The sequence below is a fragment of the Syngnathoides biaculeatus genome, chromosome 3, assembly GCF_019802595.1.
Source record: "Syngnathoides biaculeatus isolate LvHL_M chromosome 3, ASM1980259v1, whole genome shotgun sequence".
NCBI lineage: Eukaryota > Metazoa > Chordata > Actinopteri > Syngnathiformes > Syngnathidae > Syngnathoides > Syngnathoides biaculeatus.
In genome coordinates this window covers 35,535,752-35,552,312 of record NC_084642.1, presented here as the reverse complement: position 1 = coordinate 35,552,312, position 16,561 = coordinate 35,535,752, and the positions used below count along the sequence as shown (strand labels likewise).

Sequence of the window (16,561 nt, the reverse complement as noted above, 5' to 3'; positions counted from 1 at the left end):
TAAACGCAATCTCATTAAATGTTTGAAAAGTCAACATCGATTTATTCACAAAAATATCTCCTTTGACATTAATATGTAACAACAAAATTATCTCTGGACAGTCTTTTAACATACTTTGCAGCAGATTGCTGGCTGCTAATAGTCTGACACAGCAAACCTGAACAAGCTTTCAAATGACAAATAGGAGCTACAGAGCGCCTTTGTGTTCCCCATGTCGTCAGGGTAAGCATTAGGCATCAGTAGGCAATAGAAGGTGCTGAGGAGATTTCTTTCAATTTATGGGGAAAACAAAGATTATTCCTTATGTATTAATTATATTCTAAAATATGAAGTGCCACTGTTACAGGTATTCAATCATTTCAAAATAAAGCTACCGTAATAGGGATTTGGAATGATGAAAGAATGTAACTGTGGTGTGTGTGTGTGTCATAGGCTGCTGTTCTTGAAAGTTCAAGCTCATAACGACAGGGAGCAATTTGCCTTCTGCTCCCTCAAAGGATGTGAGAGGGTAAAGATAACAGCTGTCATCCCGAAAGGCAGTCCACCCAGCAATTGTATGGCTCGGGCCTACCCAAGACATGCTGAGCTGCCGGTCGTTGACGTGCCAATGCCCAAGAAGATCCCAAATGACAAACTGGTGAGGGATTGGAAGGGATTAAATTCATTCACAGCCTATGTTGAAATGCTCATCTTGCAGAAGAAAAGAAAAACACCCATTTTGGAAAGTGTCATCATAAACAGACAACAGACTTGAGGTTTATCATTAACGTAGACTTTGTCCTCCAGAGTGACTTCAACTGAATTTCCAGATTCTGCATCAGCACTCAAGTGCTTGGTTACTTTCAGGAACTTAAAGTTAGACAAAAACATGTTGCAATTATCTGAACTTTACTCCACCAAGAGCCAAATATGTGGACTAATCATTATGAACCGATAATACCGGTACATTTAATTATTTGCTGTTGATTTAAGTGGGGGCAGCACAGTGGAAGACATGGAAGATATGGCACAATTCTCACAGTTCTGAGACTCAAATCCGTCTTCGACTGTGTGAAGTTTGCATGTGATTTTTCTCTGGGAGATAGGGTTTCCTTTCACATCCCAAAAACATTCATGGTAGGTTATTAGAAAATTCTAAATTTCCTGTGAAATGTGAGTGTGAATGGTTGTTATTTTAAATGTGCCCTGCGATTGACTAGTGACCAGGTCAGGGTGTACCCCACCTCAAGCTCATGATAGCTGGGACAGGCTCCTGTACGCCCACGATCCCAGTGGGAATAAGCGATACAGAAAATGGACGGATGAACAGTTTCATTGGGGAGTGTTTCTTTTTTTTAATGTAATGGAAGACTGACAGCCACTCTAGTTATGTTCTATTTTTGTGGCACATCTTTTCTCTAATGTCAAATTTGTTGTTTCACCCCCCCCCCCCCTTTTTTTTGCTTTAGCACTCACCAGAGCACTTAATGGAAGTTAAACTAGAGTCTTATACCACTCGGTTCTTCCACATCAAGGAGGACTTTGCCTTTACAGAGGTAATGTTTTTTTTTCAACCAATACCTCGCTAAAGGACCAATTGCCCTTATTTGGTCATTTCTCTGTTTTTTCTTTCAATACTGCAGCTGCTGCGTGTGCACCTGGTTTGACATTGGTACCGATTTTGTTTAGTGTATGGAAGTAAATATGTGTCTCCAGGATTTGAATTAAAAATGCCACTGAAAATTTTAAATTGAAAATTCAAATTATTTCAAAGTGATCACATTTCCAATAGCTGTATTTCAACTTAACTTTTCAACGTTAACAAATTTGCCATATAAAAAAATGCAAGCTTTAAAATTCAAACGCAATATTTGGCTGGGTGTTGGGTTCTGACTTGAGGTAACCCTGCCTTCTTTACCCAGCCAATACAGTTATACTTTTTTAGTATGTGATGTCACGTGACTAAGAAAGCGTAACTGGATTGGGTAGGTGTTAGACGGTGAATTTCAGACAGCGAATTGTAGCGAGTTGAATCTCAGGAGATTGAAAATATTGTTTGAATTTTAAAGGTTGAATTTTTTCACATGGTGAATTTGTTAACATTGAAAAGTTAAACTGAAATGGATCTGTTGTAAATGTGATCACTTTGAAATAACAATGTGAATTTCATATAAAATTTTCAGCGGCATTTTTAATTCAAATCCTGGTCGCACATATTTACTTCCATAATAGTGCCTCAGTTAAAGAGTAGAATGGTCACTTTGTCATTGAACAATATGCTTGTTTGAGATCCGCAGTAAATTATCTGTTCACTGCAGCTCTTGTGGTGCGAAGGAAGTTAATAAACTGCTGAACACCAGTAAAAGACTCTTTTCTACTTGAGGGCACTCCAGTAAGCGCTTTCTCCTCTAACTGAGGCACTCTAAACAAAATAGCAATCTCAAGCCAGGTACACTATGCAACAGCTGCAACATTGAAAGAAAAAAAAAGTAATGACCAAATAAGGACAATTGATCCTTCACACCCTCAATATATGCACAACAATTTAAGATGTTCATACACTGTACTAAGTTACAAATGCTGGTTCTGAATCAACATTCGGGCAGAACTAAGTCTTACTTCAAACAAGAGGATGCATCCTGCTATAGACAAAACCGTGATAAATTGCAAGGACTTTGAATTGATTGAGTTGACGCCTTTCAGAAGGGCCTATGAAGCTGTGGCTTTTTTTTTTTTCTTACAACTCATTGGTCGGGCCCTCCACAGGGGGTCTGTCTCGTTTTACTTGTTAATCAGACTCAGGTGACAAGGTCTGAACCAGAAATGGATTCACAGAAAGGAGGAATACCATGAAGCAAATGAGACTTGGATGAAACTATTAAATTGAACCATTCAGATAATTTCAGGGGCCTTATTGATGAAAGGGAAACTGTCTGTTAACACATATGAAGTGATTTTCCTCTCATCCGAAACAAATTTGTCTCCAATGAGATTCTAACTAAGATGTATGGTTTCACTGTCCACACGGTGCAACAAATATCTTTTTTTTTTTTTGGGGGGTATTTTTAAGCATTTCATAATGGTATATGGGGGTAGGTATGGTGCCCCCTGCACCATACCTACAGTATTGGAGTCAAAATTTACTGAAATGCTTGGTGGAACCAAATTATTCTTTGCGGACATCGATGGTGGCTCAACACTGTTACACTGAATATCTGGGGGAGTTTCTTGACTGGATATTAAACCAAATTGCTGTACTGTAAATATAATTACCTTACAGAGTATAAATAAACACTTTAATGCCACTTACCTTAAGCAGTCAAAAAATTAATTCGGTAATGCTTGTCCGATATAACCCTAGATTCCCAACTACTTAATATTTTTTCTTGTTCCCTTACTAAACAGTTTTTATCATACTTCATATACAAAATTGGCTGTGAGTGCCTGATCACATTATGCTACAGAGTGTGGGAGGCCTTAAAACAGTAACGTGGTTGTCTTGCAATGACAGGTGAATGGTAAAAAATTGTACCAACCAGAGGATGGTGTGCAGCTGACCATAATCGACGGACATGATGGGAAGGTGGTGGATACAAAAGGCTTCAGGAACTCAATTCTTCAGGGTGTCCCTGCACAGATCAACAACTATATCAGTGAGCTGAGAGATGGGTAAGACAAGGCTTTATCATGACGCAATGATATGACCCCAATTTAATGTGACAAAGCTAGATTAATATTGAACTATCATTATTGATGCCCAAGATATCGTACTGAAATGAAACTTTGATATCTTCAGACAAATTTCTGAAAAGTAGTACATTTGTGTGACTCAGAGCTTAATTTGTTTTAATGCACATACAATTTGGTGTTTTATACGGCTGTTTTTTTCCCCCAATACACATTCTCATTTCAAAGATACTCTAGGAATCCTCACTCTTATATCCTAGTAGAAAGAGGGTTACAAATGCCATCAAATTTCCAGATTATGACACATGCTAAATTTGTTTCTTTACTATGAATAGACTTTAAAACTATGTGCCCTGTGATTGGCTGGCAATCAGTTCAGGGTGTACCCTGCCTCCTGCCTGTTGACAGCTGAGATAGGCTCCAGCACTCCTGCAACTCTCGTGAGGATAAGCGACTAAGAGGATGGATGGATGGACTTTAAAACTGCATGTGCCCAATTCTTTCTGCAGTTCAGTAGTTCTGCTGACATCCAAAGGCCGTCTAGTGACGAGAGGACCTTGGACCAAAGTTCTGGAGCGACTTGGAGCAGATGCAGGCAAGCAGCTGAAAGGTAATTTTCTTTCAAACTAAAACAACAATAGGAGTGTCACCTTAAGGTTTATGAGGATACTGTGCATGACACTTAATTACACAAAACAGTCACAATGATGCAGAAGAGCATACTGTTCACAGTTGAATTAAAATCACTAAACATCAGTTTCAGAATAATTTTTATTTGCAAAGTATGCCAGAAACATTCAAGGAATTTGCCTCTGGTCATTGGAGCCACTCTAGTATGACATATGTGACAACAGACAGACAGTCAATTGAGACATGAAGACATTGCGGTAATAGTCATGGAGCAAAAATGGTTGCTAATAATCTCATGTTAATCCTGGAATTTTGGACCCACTCTCCTCACACAAAAAAAGAAAAACAGCAAAACTTCAGACAGACAGAGGCAAGGAAAACTTCCCCCTAAAGCAGTGGTTTTCAAACTGGGGCCATGCAACTTGGGAGGGAGGAGTGTGGGGGCGTGAAAGGCGGTGCTTGGGGCTACCATGAACGCTTTTCAATATTAAAATACACCCAGAAAATTGAGCTAATTTTACTATCGACCACAGAAGCCCACATAAACCGCTGAAATGGCTGCAGGAATTTAAGACATTCCATTTTAGCAGAAAAAAAGTTTTATTCTTGGTGCCTTGATAAACTCGCCAGCGTGATTTTTCAACAGTCAAAGTGACCACTGTAGTGATTATTGCAAGGAAAACCTTTGCATATCAGATTTATAGAAAAACATTGTGTGGGGTGGGGGGGGGGGTCTGTTATAAATCAGCAAGATGCCGCCAATCCATACAAATACAATATACAAAAAATTATACATGTTGTTTAACAACACTTAACTATATTTATTTCATATATGCCTGTGTATAAAATGGGGAAGCTTGCATTCTGTCACCAAAATGTTCGCAAGTGATGTATGTATACTCTGCCCTTTCGTCTCAGCCATGTCCTGTTTCTGTAGCAACCACCTTCTTCCTTAGGTGATGATCTATCATTTTTATGTTTTGATGAAAGTAATGAAGTACAGTATACTGTATGTGCAGTCACCAAAGCCTCTCCAGGCTTGCCATTCCAAGCATCCGTGAATCAAATCGCTCAAAGTACAGGGGTGAGTTGCCAACTGTTATTTCTTTGTGATGGTGCAGTCCAAGTTGAGCTTAGCCACATTGCATGGTAGGCCTAGGAATGAACTACAAACAGAACTGGGACTTAGTATGGGACGACTGATTCACACAAACAATCGTTCAGGTTTTTGAGATAGGGGGAGGATGCTTAAAGTGACCTAAAGAAATACACTTCTAGCTTCACCGTGGAATGCCTTAGTCGACAAAGATTCAAACCCAAAAGATTCTAACTTTGAGACAACAAACCTCACATCAAGTCCTCAACCCCTCTACAATGTTTTTGTCTTGCAGATAAGTTGGCATTTGTAGGCTTCAAGGGCTCGTTCCACCCTGACTGGATTCGACTCGAAATGGACCCAGACAGAGCCAAGATCCATCAAGTCCTGCCAATCCCCGTGGTCCACAAAATGAAGCTATGAGTGACCGTTGGACCAAGGACAACAAAGAAACTGTGTGGCTGCAATATAATGACACGCATACTTCCAACAACAAAAGAATACACACACATACTCACGTAATACAATATACTGCTCCAAGCATGGTCCATGACTAACTGGTGTGTTTTTGAAGAAGAATTGTGAATTGTGTGTTTGGGTGTGTTGATAACTGGAAGATTTGTCCAAACTGAAGCTAAGACCACCTCATTAGCAGACGTCAACATCGTTCCTCCTTAAGACTGCCGTTGCAGAAATATGATTGACTCCTCACGCTGTACATTATCAGGCAGATTCGTGACTCTGAACTTGTTTTATCATGAGCACTATAGTCATTGTATCATTAGCCTTGTATTGAGTCATGCTGAACTGTAATATAGGCTAGTTTGATGTCAAACCACAGAAGACGTCATTGTTGTCCAAAACACATACAGGTGGTGCACGCCCATTTAACTGTGGGAAAAGTAAAACGAGAAAGTTTAAGATGCTCAGATGAATTGGTATTCAACTCGCCACACTTCTTGTCGAAAACTGAGTTCTACTGAAAGCAACTCGAGCCTAGCGAAACCATCAAAGTTGATTTTTTTTTTTTTTTTTTTTTTTTTTGTCAAGCTGAATATTACCTAAAGAAAGAAGACAAAACATATCTATAATATTAGATGATGCGCTTTTCATTCAAAAGTAACTATCTGCTGGGTTTGCTTCTTGGTCGCTGGCGTTTCTTGTTCGTAACTCTTCAGTGGATTTCTATGATGTCAGCCAGAAACCCTTTTAAACTGGGACACAAAATACTGCTTCTTTTAAATTAGTAACATTTCTTAATATTGGAGCACTTTGAATTTGTCACTGCTGCACAACAAATATGTATTTTCAAATTCTAAAAATAGGAACAAATAAATATCACAAGCAAAACAAAAAAGATTTATCATAATAATTGGTTTAAAAAATGCATATTTGTAAAACTATCTAACATCAGCCTGGATTTAGAATAGTGCAACACAACCACTTCCACAATACAATAATACAAGCAGGGGTGTGTAAATCAAGCGTGCATCATCTGCATCATCCCGTGAATGTGATGTAATTGATTCAGTATTCTGTGGAACAAGCATGCTATACTCATGTAAAACTAAATCAAGAGAGAAAGTAAAGAGAAATATAAACCTTCCTTATTAGGATCCAACAGAGGGTTGTCTACTTGTTCTTGTAATTCGTGTTTGTGATACATTACCCTCTACTTTTACTGTTGAACCAGCAGGAGGCCTAAAAATGTCAAAGGATGGAGTTTTTATAGGTTTAATTTTCTTATTTAAGTCCGACAGAAACATTCCAATCAGGACCCCTCCCTTCGCTGAAATAGCTGGTCTTTTTTTCGGAGGGCTTAGGAGTAATTTAGTGTTTTGTATGTTTGATGTGTTTTTCAAAAAAATCCACAGATATGACATTATATTTTATACGTATTTATTGTACAGATTCCACCAACCCAAATTGTCAAGGAACATCATCTGAGTTGTATGGTTGTCACTGTCCTATGTGTACAGAATACCACAAGTAGAGATAATAGATTCATCTTTCAACCTCTTGCAAACATGGATATGATTTTTTTTCCACTGTAACCAAAATGGTATGTTGTAAAAGGGATTTGAGCTTGTAAAAAAGAAAAAGTAAGTTTTTTGTACAGAAATAAATAATGCTCAAGAGAGATTTTTTACTGGTGTCTGGTTGTGTATTGCAATTCCTTGTAGTTTTTGTTTTTTTTTTTATTTCTATTTTTTTTTTTCCCCTCTGATTGACTCACTTGAAGTTACATCTTCTGGTCTCAGGGGTGGGGGGCTTTCCCTTCAAAAATCTTTCCTCGAGGACAACTTTTTTAAGTGACTGAACACCAGCCATGGTTCAAACAGTACAACCAATTTGGCCTTCTCTCACAGCCAGAGGCTCTACTTCAAGCTTTGGAAGATGTTTGTCAACAGTGGCCAGTGCTCATATGTGCAGAACTTGAGTAGTGTTCAAGGACAGTATACATGAGCACTTGGGTTGCTGATGAGTATTGCTAGCCTACCCCATGAAATCTCCTAATAATTCTCCTAAAAACATTTATATTTAGCAGTGTCTCCAGATGACTGCAGTTCAATTGAGGTTTTGTGCCACTGTCTAAAGCAGATAAATAACTGGATGAGCCAAACCTTTCTTCAACTAAACCACGTCAAAACCGAGACCTTTGTTTTGTGCAATAAAGAAAAGAGAATTACTGTTAGTAAATAGCTGGAGTCTCTGTCTTTAAAAAACAAAGACCAAGTCTAAAACCTTGGTATTCTGGTTGATTCCAGCCTGACTTTCAACAGTCATATCATATCAATCACAAAAACTGCCTTTGACTATTGTGATGAACACACCTCGAGTGAATGCTTATATGTGTCAAGCAGACCAGGAGTAGCTCATCCATGCTTTTTTCTGAAGTACAGACTGCCCAGCAAAAGAGTGAGAGGAAGACCAAAGAAAAGGTTGATGGATGTTGTGGACATGAGGTCACTGGGTCTTAGAGAGGAGGATGCACAAGATGGGCTTAGATGGAAAAAGATGACACGCTGTGGCGACCCCTAACGGGACAAGCCGAAGGAAAAATGAGAAGGAGACAGACTTGACTATTGTATATGTCTTCTGACTGGACTTCCATCCCAGAAAAAAACATTAAACAACTGTGTATCACCTGCATAGCTATGGTAGTCAAAATTAAAGTTTTGAAGAATGTGACCCAAGGGTAGCATATACAGGCTGAACAGGAGAGGTCCAAGAACTGACCCTTGAGGGACCCCATAGATCATTGCCATTTGCTGATCCGAGCACCTCCAGTGGTCACAGAGTAGCTCCTTTCCTCTAGGTAGGACCTAAACCATTTAAGGACCGTTCCATTTACTCAAACCCATGTTTCCAACCTGTTTAACAGTATATTGTGATCTACCGTATCAAAACCCACACTGAGATCCAACAAGACAAAAATTGACACCTTTCCTGAGTCAGTATTCAACCTTATATATTTAGCACTTTGATAAGAGCAGATTCTGTACTGTGATGAGTTTGGAAACCTGATTGAAATTTGTCAAAAAGTCCATTTAAATTCAAGAAATTGCTGCATTGATTAGAAATAACTTTCTCAAGAATTTTGGCTATGAACGTAGGAATGTGCAGACATTTTGGGGGCATTTACTCAAGCCAAAAAAAAAGGACACTCACAAAAATATCGCTTTGCACTGAGTACAAAAAACCTTAAGGGCTATAAATATGTAGAGATTGTGTGGGTGAGCATAACCTGCCACACCTGTCAGATCAATGTAATCTTGTGTGACCATCGGCATTCAGAGGTAAAATTCAACCTTAAACCTAAATTGACATTTTGAACCACTTCCATTATGCTGCTTGTCGCATTCCTTCATTTCAAAACTGTATTTACATACATGTATGACCCGAATATTCATTACTCGCATTCCACACAACTAAATCACAGACTCTGGAGCCCAATTGGTAGAAATTCTAAATGCTGACAGTACTGTGTCATATGTATTTTGTCCAGTCGGTGGCACTAGAGAAGACTAATGGATGTACTTAAGTCTATTTCGACTGTACTGTAGTGTGAGATAGCCCAAGTAAACTCCACTCAGATTGGAAGCTGCCCATTCAGGCTCAGGATTAGTGGTACAAAAACTAAGAAAAAACAGCATACAGTTTTGGTTGGAAATAGCTAACTTGGCAAGACAGTGAGACAGGATAGCTTCATATCAGGGCCGCTGAGAGCCGAGCTGCTGTATGTTGGCGCCATATTGGTAACCCCTGATTTAAATGTTGGTAGTAGATGAGAAAGAGATGAGTGGGATCAGAGTGCTGGGATGCTGAAATTGTAATAACTGTATCACGATCTCAGTGTGCATTGCAGGTCCGATGGCATCAACACTCCCAGACAGCAAACTACGAATTAAATAGGGGGAACACAATGATGGAGAAAGAAAAAAATGGCAGTGCTACTGCATGTGGCTATTCATCGTCATTTGTTTTGTTATTTTGATTTTACTGTTAACTATGCTTGTACAGTGACATTGAAAGGTGCCTGTAAATCAAATCAATTCAGGTCCAGAATAAAGACCATTCCATTGACAAGACATTCGATCAGTTGCAATCGGTCAGTTGGGCTTGTCTTAGACAACAATAGGCTTCATCAACCGTGATATCAAGTCAATGCTCTCGTGGGTTGCTACTGCACATTATATTCTATTGGCTCACGCTGTTGACTCCAAAAGTGATTCCTGCAACTCCAGAAATTCAAGAATCATAAATAAATTGAAAATGAAAAACAATAGTTTGTGTTAAATTAAAAAAAGTTTTATCATGAGTGAAAATCAAGAAAAAGCATGCTATTTTTTTAACACAGATTGAAGAGCAGTGGGACATGAACAAAAAGGAAGTGAAGGTCAACTAAATGACACGCTTGCACATATGTGAAGGGAAATGTCATTCCAACCTCACCAGACTGCTTTTTGTGAGTACCGTTGGGATTTAGCCACACACACACACATTTGTAAAAGCACAGCTGTTGATCAACTAAACAACAATGGAAGTGCTTAGCAGTCAAGGCAATCAACTCGGTGATGATTTATTAGTTTTTTACTAAATGACCGCAAACTGCAACCTGCTCATGTGGTCCTGCACCCTCTCAGACAATTCGAAACAACTCTTTGTTCCTCCATCATAGGTCCTGTTTCCTGGCTCTGTTCCCTTCCAAATCAACTTTCTTGCTCTCCGCCTTCTTTTTGCTCTTCTTGGCGTGGGCTTCATTCTCCTGCTTGTACCCGCTGTCATCCTTCTTGGCAGCCTTCCCGGGGAACACCTGCCCTTCGACAGTCACGTCCAAGCAGCGCTCCTGGGTCAGCAAGAAATCTTTGACTTCCCATGCGAGGCTGCCATCTCGCAACATGAAGATTGCCCTGTTTGAGCCCACCACAAATCTGCAGGCAGACACAGAGAACAGCTGGATCAAGATTTTAAACAGCAGTTTTCTCATTAAAATCTTCCAGTAAAGAGGGGGAACAAATGCAAATCTAAAAAGGTAGGCTTTGAGTTTCTTTTATTGGACATTGAGAATGCAGGTGCTTAGGTGCCACAATATCCAACTCACAGGGCAAATACAGTGAAGAAAATAAAGTCTGTGAACACCCAGCTTTATTGCAAGTTCTCCCACTTAGAAATCATGGAGGGGTCTGAAATTTTCATCGTCCGTGCATGTCCACTGTGAGAGAGATAATCTAAAAAGAAAAATCCAGAAATCACAATGTATGATTTTTTTAACGATTTATTTGTGCGATGTAGCTACAAAAAAGTATTTGAACACCTGTCTATCAGCTACAATTCTGACTCTCAAAGACCTGTTAGTCCGCCTTTAGAAGTCCACCTCCACTCCATGTATAATCCTGAATCAGATGCACCTGAGTGAGGTCGTTAGCTGTATAAAGACACTTGTCCACCTCATACAATCAGTAAGATTCAAACTTGTAACACTCCACACGGTTGGAAAGGGCTACGGATAAATTGCCAAGCAGCTTGGTAAAAAAAAAAAAAAAGGTCCACTGTTGGAGCAATTATTAGAAAATGGAAGAAGCCAAACACGACAGTCAATCTCAGTCGGAGTGGAGCCCCATCCAAGATATCCCCTCGTGGGGTCTCAATGATCCTTAGAAAGGTGAGGTATCTACCCAGGAATACATGGCAAGACTTGGTCAATGACCTAAAAAGAGCTGGGACCACCCTTTCCAAGGTGACTCTTGATAATACACTAACACGTCTTGGCTTGAAATCATGCATGGCATGGAAGGTTCCCCTGCTTAAACTAGCACATGTCAGCACATGCCAGTCTTAAATTTGCCAATGACCATTTGGATGATACAGAAGAGTCATGGGTGAAAGTTTTGTCGTCAGATGAGACCAAAATGGAACTTTTTGGTCATAATTCCAGTAACAGGGTTTGGAGGAAGACGAATGATGAGTTCCATCCCAAGAACACCATCCCTATTGTGAAACATGGGGGTGGTAGCATCATGCTTTGGGGGTGTTTTTCAGCACATGGGACAGGACGACTGCACTGTATTAAGGAGAGGATGACCGAGGCTATGTATTGTGAGATTTGGGGGAAAAACTCTTTCCCTTAGAGATGAAAGTGGACTTTTGTAAAAATTCCTGAAAATACAAATGTGAGGACTAGTGAGGTCCGGGGGCATGCCCCTCCCGGGATGTTTTTGTGGGAAATTTTTGAAAAAAATGGATGGCTGTGGTGCATTCTGGTGATATCTGTGAACAAAATTGAGACAAAAATTCTTCTTCTTTTCCTTTCGGCTTGTCCCGTTAGGGGTCGCCACAGCGTGTCATCTTAGCCTATCTCCTGCATTTTCCTCTCTAACCCCCAACTGCCCTCACCACATCCATAAACCTTCTCTTTGGTCTTCCTCTCGCTCTTTTGCCTGACAGCTCCATCCTCAGCATCCTTCTGCCAATATACTCACTCTCTCGCCTCTGAACATGTCCAAACCATCGAAGTCTGCTCTCTCGAACCTTGTCTCCAAAACATCCAACTTTGGCTGTCCCTCTAATGAGCTCATTTCTAATCCTATCCAACCTGGTCACTCCGAGCGTGAACCTCAGCATCTTCATTTCTGCCACCTCCAGTTCTGCTTCCTGTTGTTTCTTCAGTGCCACCGTCTCTAATCCGTACATCATGGCCGCCCTCACCACTGTTTTGTAAACTTTGCCCTTCATCCGAGCAGACACTCTTCTGTCACATAACCCACCAGACACCTTTCGCCAGCTGTTCCAACCTGCTTGGACCCGTTTCTTCACTTCCTTACCACACTCACCATTGCTCTGGATTGTTGACCCTAAATATTTGAAGTCGTCCACCCTCGCTATCTCTTCTCCCTGTAGCCTCACTTTTCCCCCTCCACTTTTCTCTTTCATGCACATATATTCTGTTTTACTTCGGCTAATCTTCATTCGTCTCCTTTCCAGTGCATGTCTCCATCTTTCCAATTGTTCCTCTGCTTGCTCCCTGCTTTCACTGCATATCACAATATCCATTACCACTGCAAACAGGAAGGGGCTCAGAGCTGATCCCTGATGCAGTCCCACCTCCACCTTAAATTCCTCTGTCACACCTAAGGCACACCTCACCATTGTTCTGCTGCCATCATACATGTCCTGTACTATTTTAACATACTTCTCTGCCACACCAGACTTACGCATGCAGTACCACAGTTCCTCTCTTGGTACTCTGTCATAGGCCTTCTCTAGATCCACAAAGACACAATGTAGCTCCTTCTGACCGTCTCTGTACTTTACCACTAGCATCCTCAAGGCAAATAATGCATCTGTGGTACTCTTTCTAGGCATGAAACCATACTGTTGCTTGCAGATACTTACTTCTGTCCTGAGTCTAGCCTCCACTACTCTTTCCCATAACTTCATTGTGTGGCTCATCAACTTTATTCCTCGATAGTTCCCACAACTCTGAACATCCCCTTTGTTCTTAAAAATGGGAACTAGAACACTTTTCCTCCATTCTTCAGGCATCTTTTCGCCTGCTAGTATTCTGTTGAATAAGTTGGTCAAAAACTCCACAGCCATCTCTCCAAATTGCTTCCATACCTCTACCGGTATGTCATCAGGACCAACTGCCTTTCCATTTTTCTTCCTTTGTAGTGCCTTTCTGACTTCCCCCTTGGTAATCATTGCCACTTCCTGGTCCTTCACACTTGCCTCTTCAACTCTTCCTTCTCTCTCATTTTCTTCATCCATCAACTTCTCAAAGTATTCTTTCCATCTATTTAGCACACTACCGCCACCAGTCAACACATTTCCATCTCTATCCTTAATCACCCTTACCTGCTGCACATCCTTCCCATCTCTATCCCTCTGTCTGGCCAACCTGTAGAGATCCTTTTCTCCTTCTTTCGTGTCCAACCTGGTGTACATGTCTTCATATGCCTCTTGTTTAGCCTTTGCCACCTCTATCTTTGCCCTACGTCGCATCTCGATGTACTCCTTTCGCCTCTCCTCAGTCCTCTCAGTATCCCACTTCTTCTTCGCTAATCTCTTTCCTTGACTCCTTGTATTTTGGGGTTCCACCACCAAGTCTCCTTCTCCCCTTTCCTACCAAAAGACACACCAAGTACAAGTACTTCCGGGAGCTTCTGCTTTCTATCGAGAGCCTGTCTTACCTCTTTCCGAAAGGCCGCACAACATTCTTCCTTTCTCAGCTTCCACCACATGGTTCTCTGCTCTACCTTTGTCTTCTTAATCTTCCTACCCACCACCATAGTCATCCTACACACTACCATCCTATGCTGTCGAGCTACACTCTCCCCTACCACTACTTTACAGTCCGTAACCTCCTTCAGATTACATCGTCTGCACAAAATATAATCCACCTGCGTGCTTCTACCTCCGCTCTTGTAGGTCACTATATGTTCCTCCCTCTTCTGGAAATAAGTGTTCACTACAGCCATCTCCATCCTTTTTGCAAAGTCCACCACCATCTGTCCCCCAAAGTTCCTTTCCTGGATTACCCATCACTTCTTCATCGCCCCTGTTTCCTTTACCAATATGTCCATTACAATCTGCACCAATCACAACTCTCTCGCTGTCTGGGATGCTCAGAACTACTTCATCTAGTTCCTTCCAGAATTTCTCTTTCAACTCTAGGTCATATCCTACCTGTGGGGCATATCCGCTAACCACATTATACAGAACACCCTCAATTTCAAATTTTAGTCTCATCACTCGATCTGATACTCTTTTCACCTCCAAGACATTCTTAGCCAGCTCTTCCTTTAAAATAACCCCTACTCCATTTCTCTTCCCATCTACTCCGTGGTAGAATAATTTAAACCCTGCTCCTAAACTTCTAGCCTTATTTCCTTTCCACCTGCTCTCTTGGATGCACAGAATATCAACCTTTCTCCTAATCATCATGTCAACCAACTCCTGAGCTTTTCCTGTCATAGTCCCAACATTCAAAGTCCCTACACTCAGTTGTAGGCTCTGTGCATTCCTCTTTTTCTTCTGACGATGGATCCGGTTTCCTCCTCTTCTTTCAGAAAAAATTACCATACAGCTGTGCCTCCATTATGTGCCAAGTCAAAAATTCAGACAGAAATTAAAAGTAAAATTTCTAAGTCCTGACCAAAAAAAAAATGGGCAGAAGTTCCAAGGGCCAAGCCCAAATTTTTTTACCCCCATGCCTATCCCATCTATCTTCTTGCAAGAGGCAGTAAACTGAACTGGTCGGCAATCAATCACAGGGCACAACGCTAAACAACCATTTTGCACAAAGATTGACATCTATGGGCAATTTATAGTCTCAAATTAATCAATGATGCATGTTTTTGGGATGTGGGGGGAAACCGTAGTACTCGGAGAAAACCCACAGAGGCACCGGGAGAACCTGCAAACACCACACAGGCGAGAGTGCTGAACTCGAGTCCTTAGAGCTGAAAGGCGTATGTGCTAACAAGTTATCCTCCACTCCACCTTCTCGAAGCTTATTCTACGAGTTTTTGCGATAACAGTATCAAGAAAAACAAAGCAGGATTTTATGTGGCTTCAAATCAACTAAGGCACTAATTGGAAATCCATTGAGGTGGGAAAAATTGCAGATGGAATACTAAACGTGGTGTGCCAATCTAAGTTATACCTTTGAATGTCATAGTTGGCATTGAAGAGGCTGCCCTGCCATAGGCTTGTGATCTCCTCTGTCTCCTTCTCAGTGGGTTCCCCCGACACTGAAGCAAAAACCATCAGGGTGCGGCCCTTCTTGGACATTTTGAGCAGATCTTCAGGTTGGGACTGGTCAATCTTGGAGAAGTCGATGGGAGGAGGAGCTCTCCGGTGCTCGGGAAGATCACCTTCCTCGATGTCATCATCCTTCTACATTGTAAATGTTGCACACAAAGAAACATCTCATCATTATTCCTAGCTTTCACACTAGCTTGTACACGGGTATGATAGTTACTTGTGACTCTGGAACTGGTTACTTTAATGGAACATACATTTACATCAAATTAATCATAAAGAAATCTTGTATAAGAAATGTAGCAGGGTAAGTCAGGCAATACCAGGAATGATTGTCGACAAAATATGAAAGTCGCAAAGTAACCCCATGACTTTCAATGCCGCAGGAATTAAAAATCCAAAACACTGAAAAGGAGGTTTGCAAATGTTGGGACTAGTTTACCGCATCAAAATAATTTTTCATCTAAGAACATTTTGAAAATGCAGTACAATAGTAGAAGTGGCAAGTTTAATCGTTTAAGGGTCTCATTAAAATGTCAGGACATAGCCAATGACAGATTACAGACAATACAGAACTGATAATTACAAAATTATCAAACGGATTTGTGAATGTAGTTAACTCACACCCCATTTTTTAAAAGATAAGCGTGTGGTATCTAACGGCTAGGCTGACTGAATTTAAAAAAAAAAAATGCATGTTAGAATACCTCCCACTGTTCAAGAAGACGAGCCATATCTGCATCATTGTAGTCTCTTATGTCCTTCTTTTTCTTGGTTTTATCCTTACTGTCAGTCGCCAACGAATAAAGCAAATAAGTACAAAAGAGGAGCGCGACACATTTCCAACGACTGTCAGACGCCATGTTTACAGATGGTCTGATCTGATTCGCCGGCGTCTTTGCC

General features: G+C 40.7%; 2 protein-coding genes across 2 annotated transcripts in view; one reads left to right on the top strand and one right to left on the bottom strand.

Moving 5' to 3' along the window:
• The window catches only part of LOC133498578 (cell migration-inducing and hyaluronan-binding protein-like), a 151,891-nt gene extending 144,350 nt beyond the window's left edge, over nucleotides 1–7,541 (top strand). Inside the window, exons 25-29 of the mRNA XM_061815597.1 lie at nucleotides 433–637; nucleotides 1,449–1,535; nucleotides 3,491–3,648; nucleotides 4,176–4,276; nucleotides 5,688–7,541. Of these exons, the coding sequence (XP_061671581.1) occupies nucleotides 433–637; nucleotides 1,449–1,535; nucleotides 3,491–3,648; nucleotides 4,176–4,276; nucleotides 5,688–5,815 (679 nt within the window). The 3' untranslated portion in view covers nucleotides 5,816–7,541. The remainder of the gene's footprint in view (nucleotides 1–432; nucleotides 638–1,448; nucleotides 1,536–3,490; nucleotides 3,649–4,175; nucleotides 4,277–5,687) is intronic.
• mesd (mesoderm development LRP chaperone) lies at nucleotides 7,275–16,552 on the bottom strand. Its single transcript, XM_061815598.1, has 3 exons — nucleotides 16,366–16,552; nucleotides 15,561–15,793; nucleotides 7,275–10,827 (listed from the first exon to the last, which is right to left on the bottom strand). Exons 1-3 carry the CDS (start codon nucleotides 16,519–16,521, stop codon nucleotides 10,569–10,571), a joined length of 648 nt encoding a protein of 215 aa, XP_061671582.1. The 5' UTR covers nucleotides 16,522–16,552; the 3' UTR covers nucleotides 7,275–10,568.
• Between the last annotated feature and the right edge of the window lie 9 nt (nucleotides 16,553–16,561).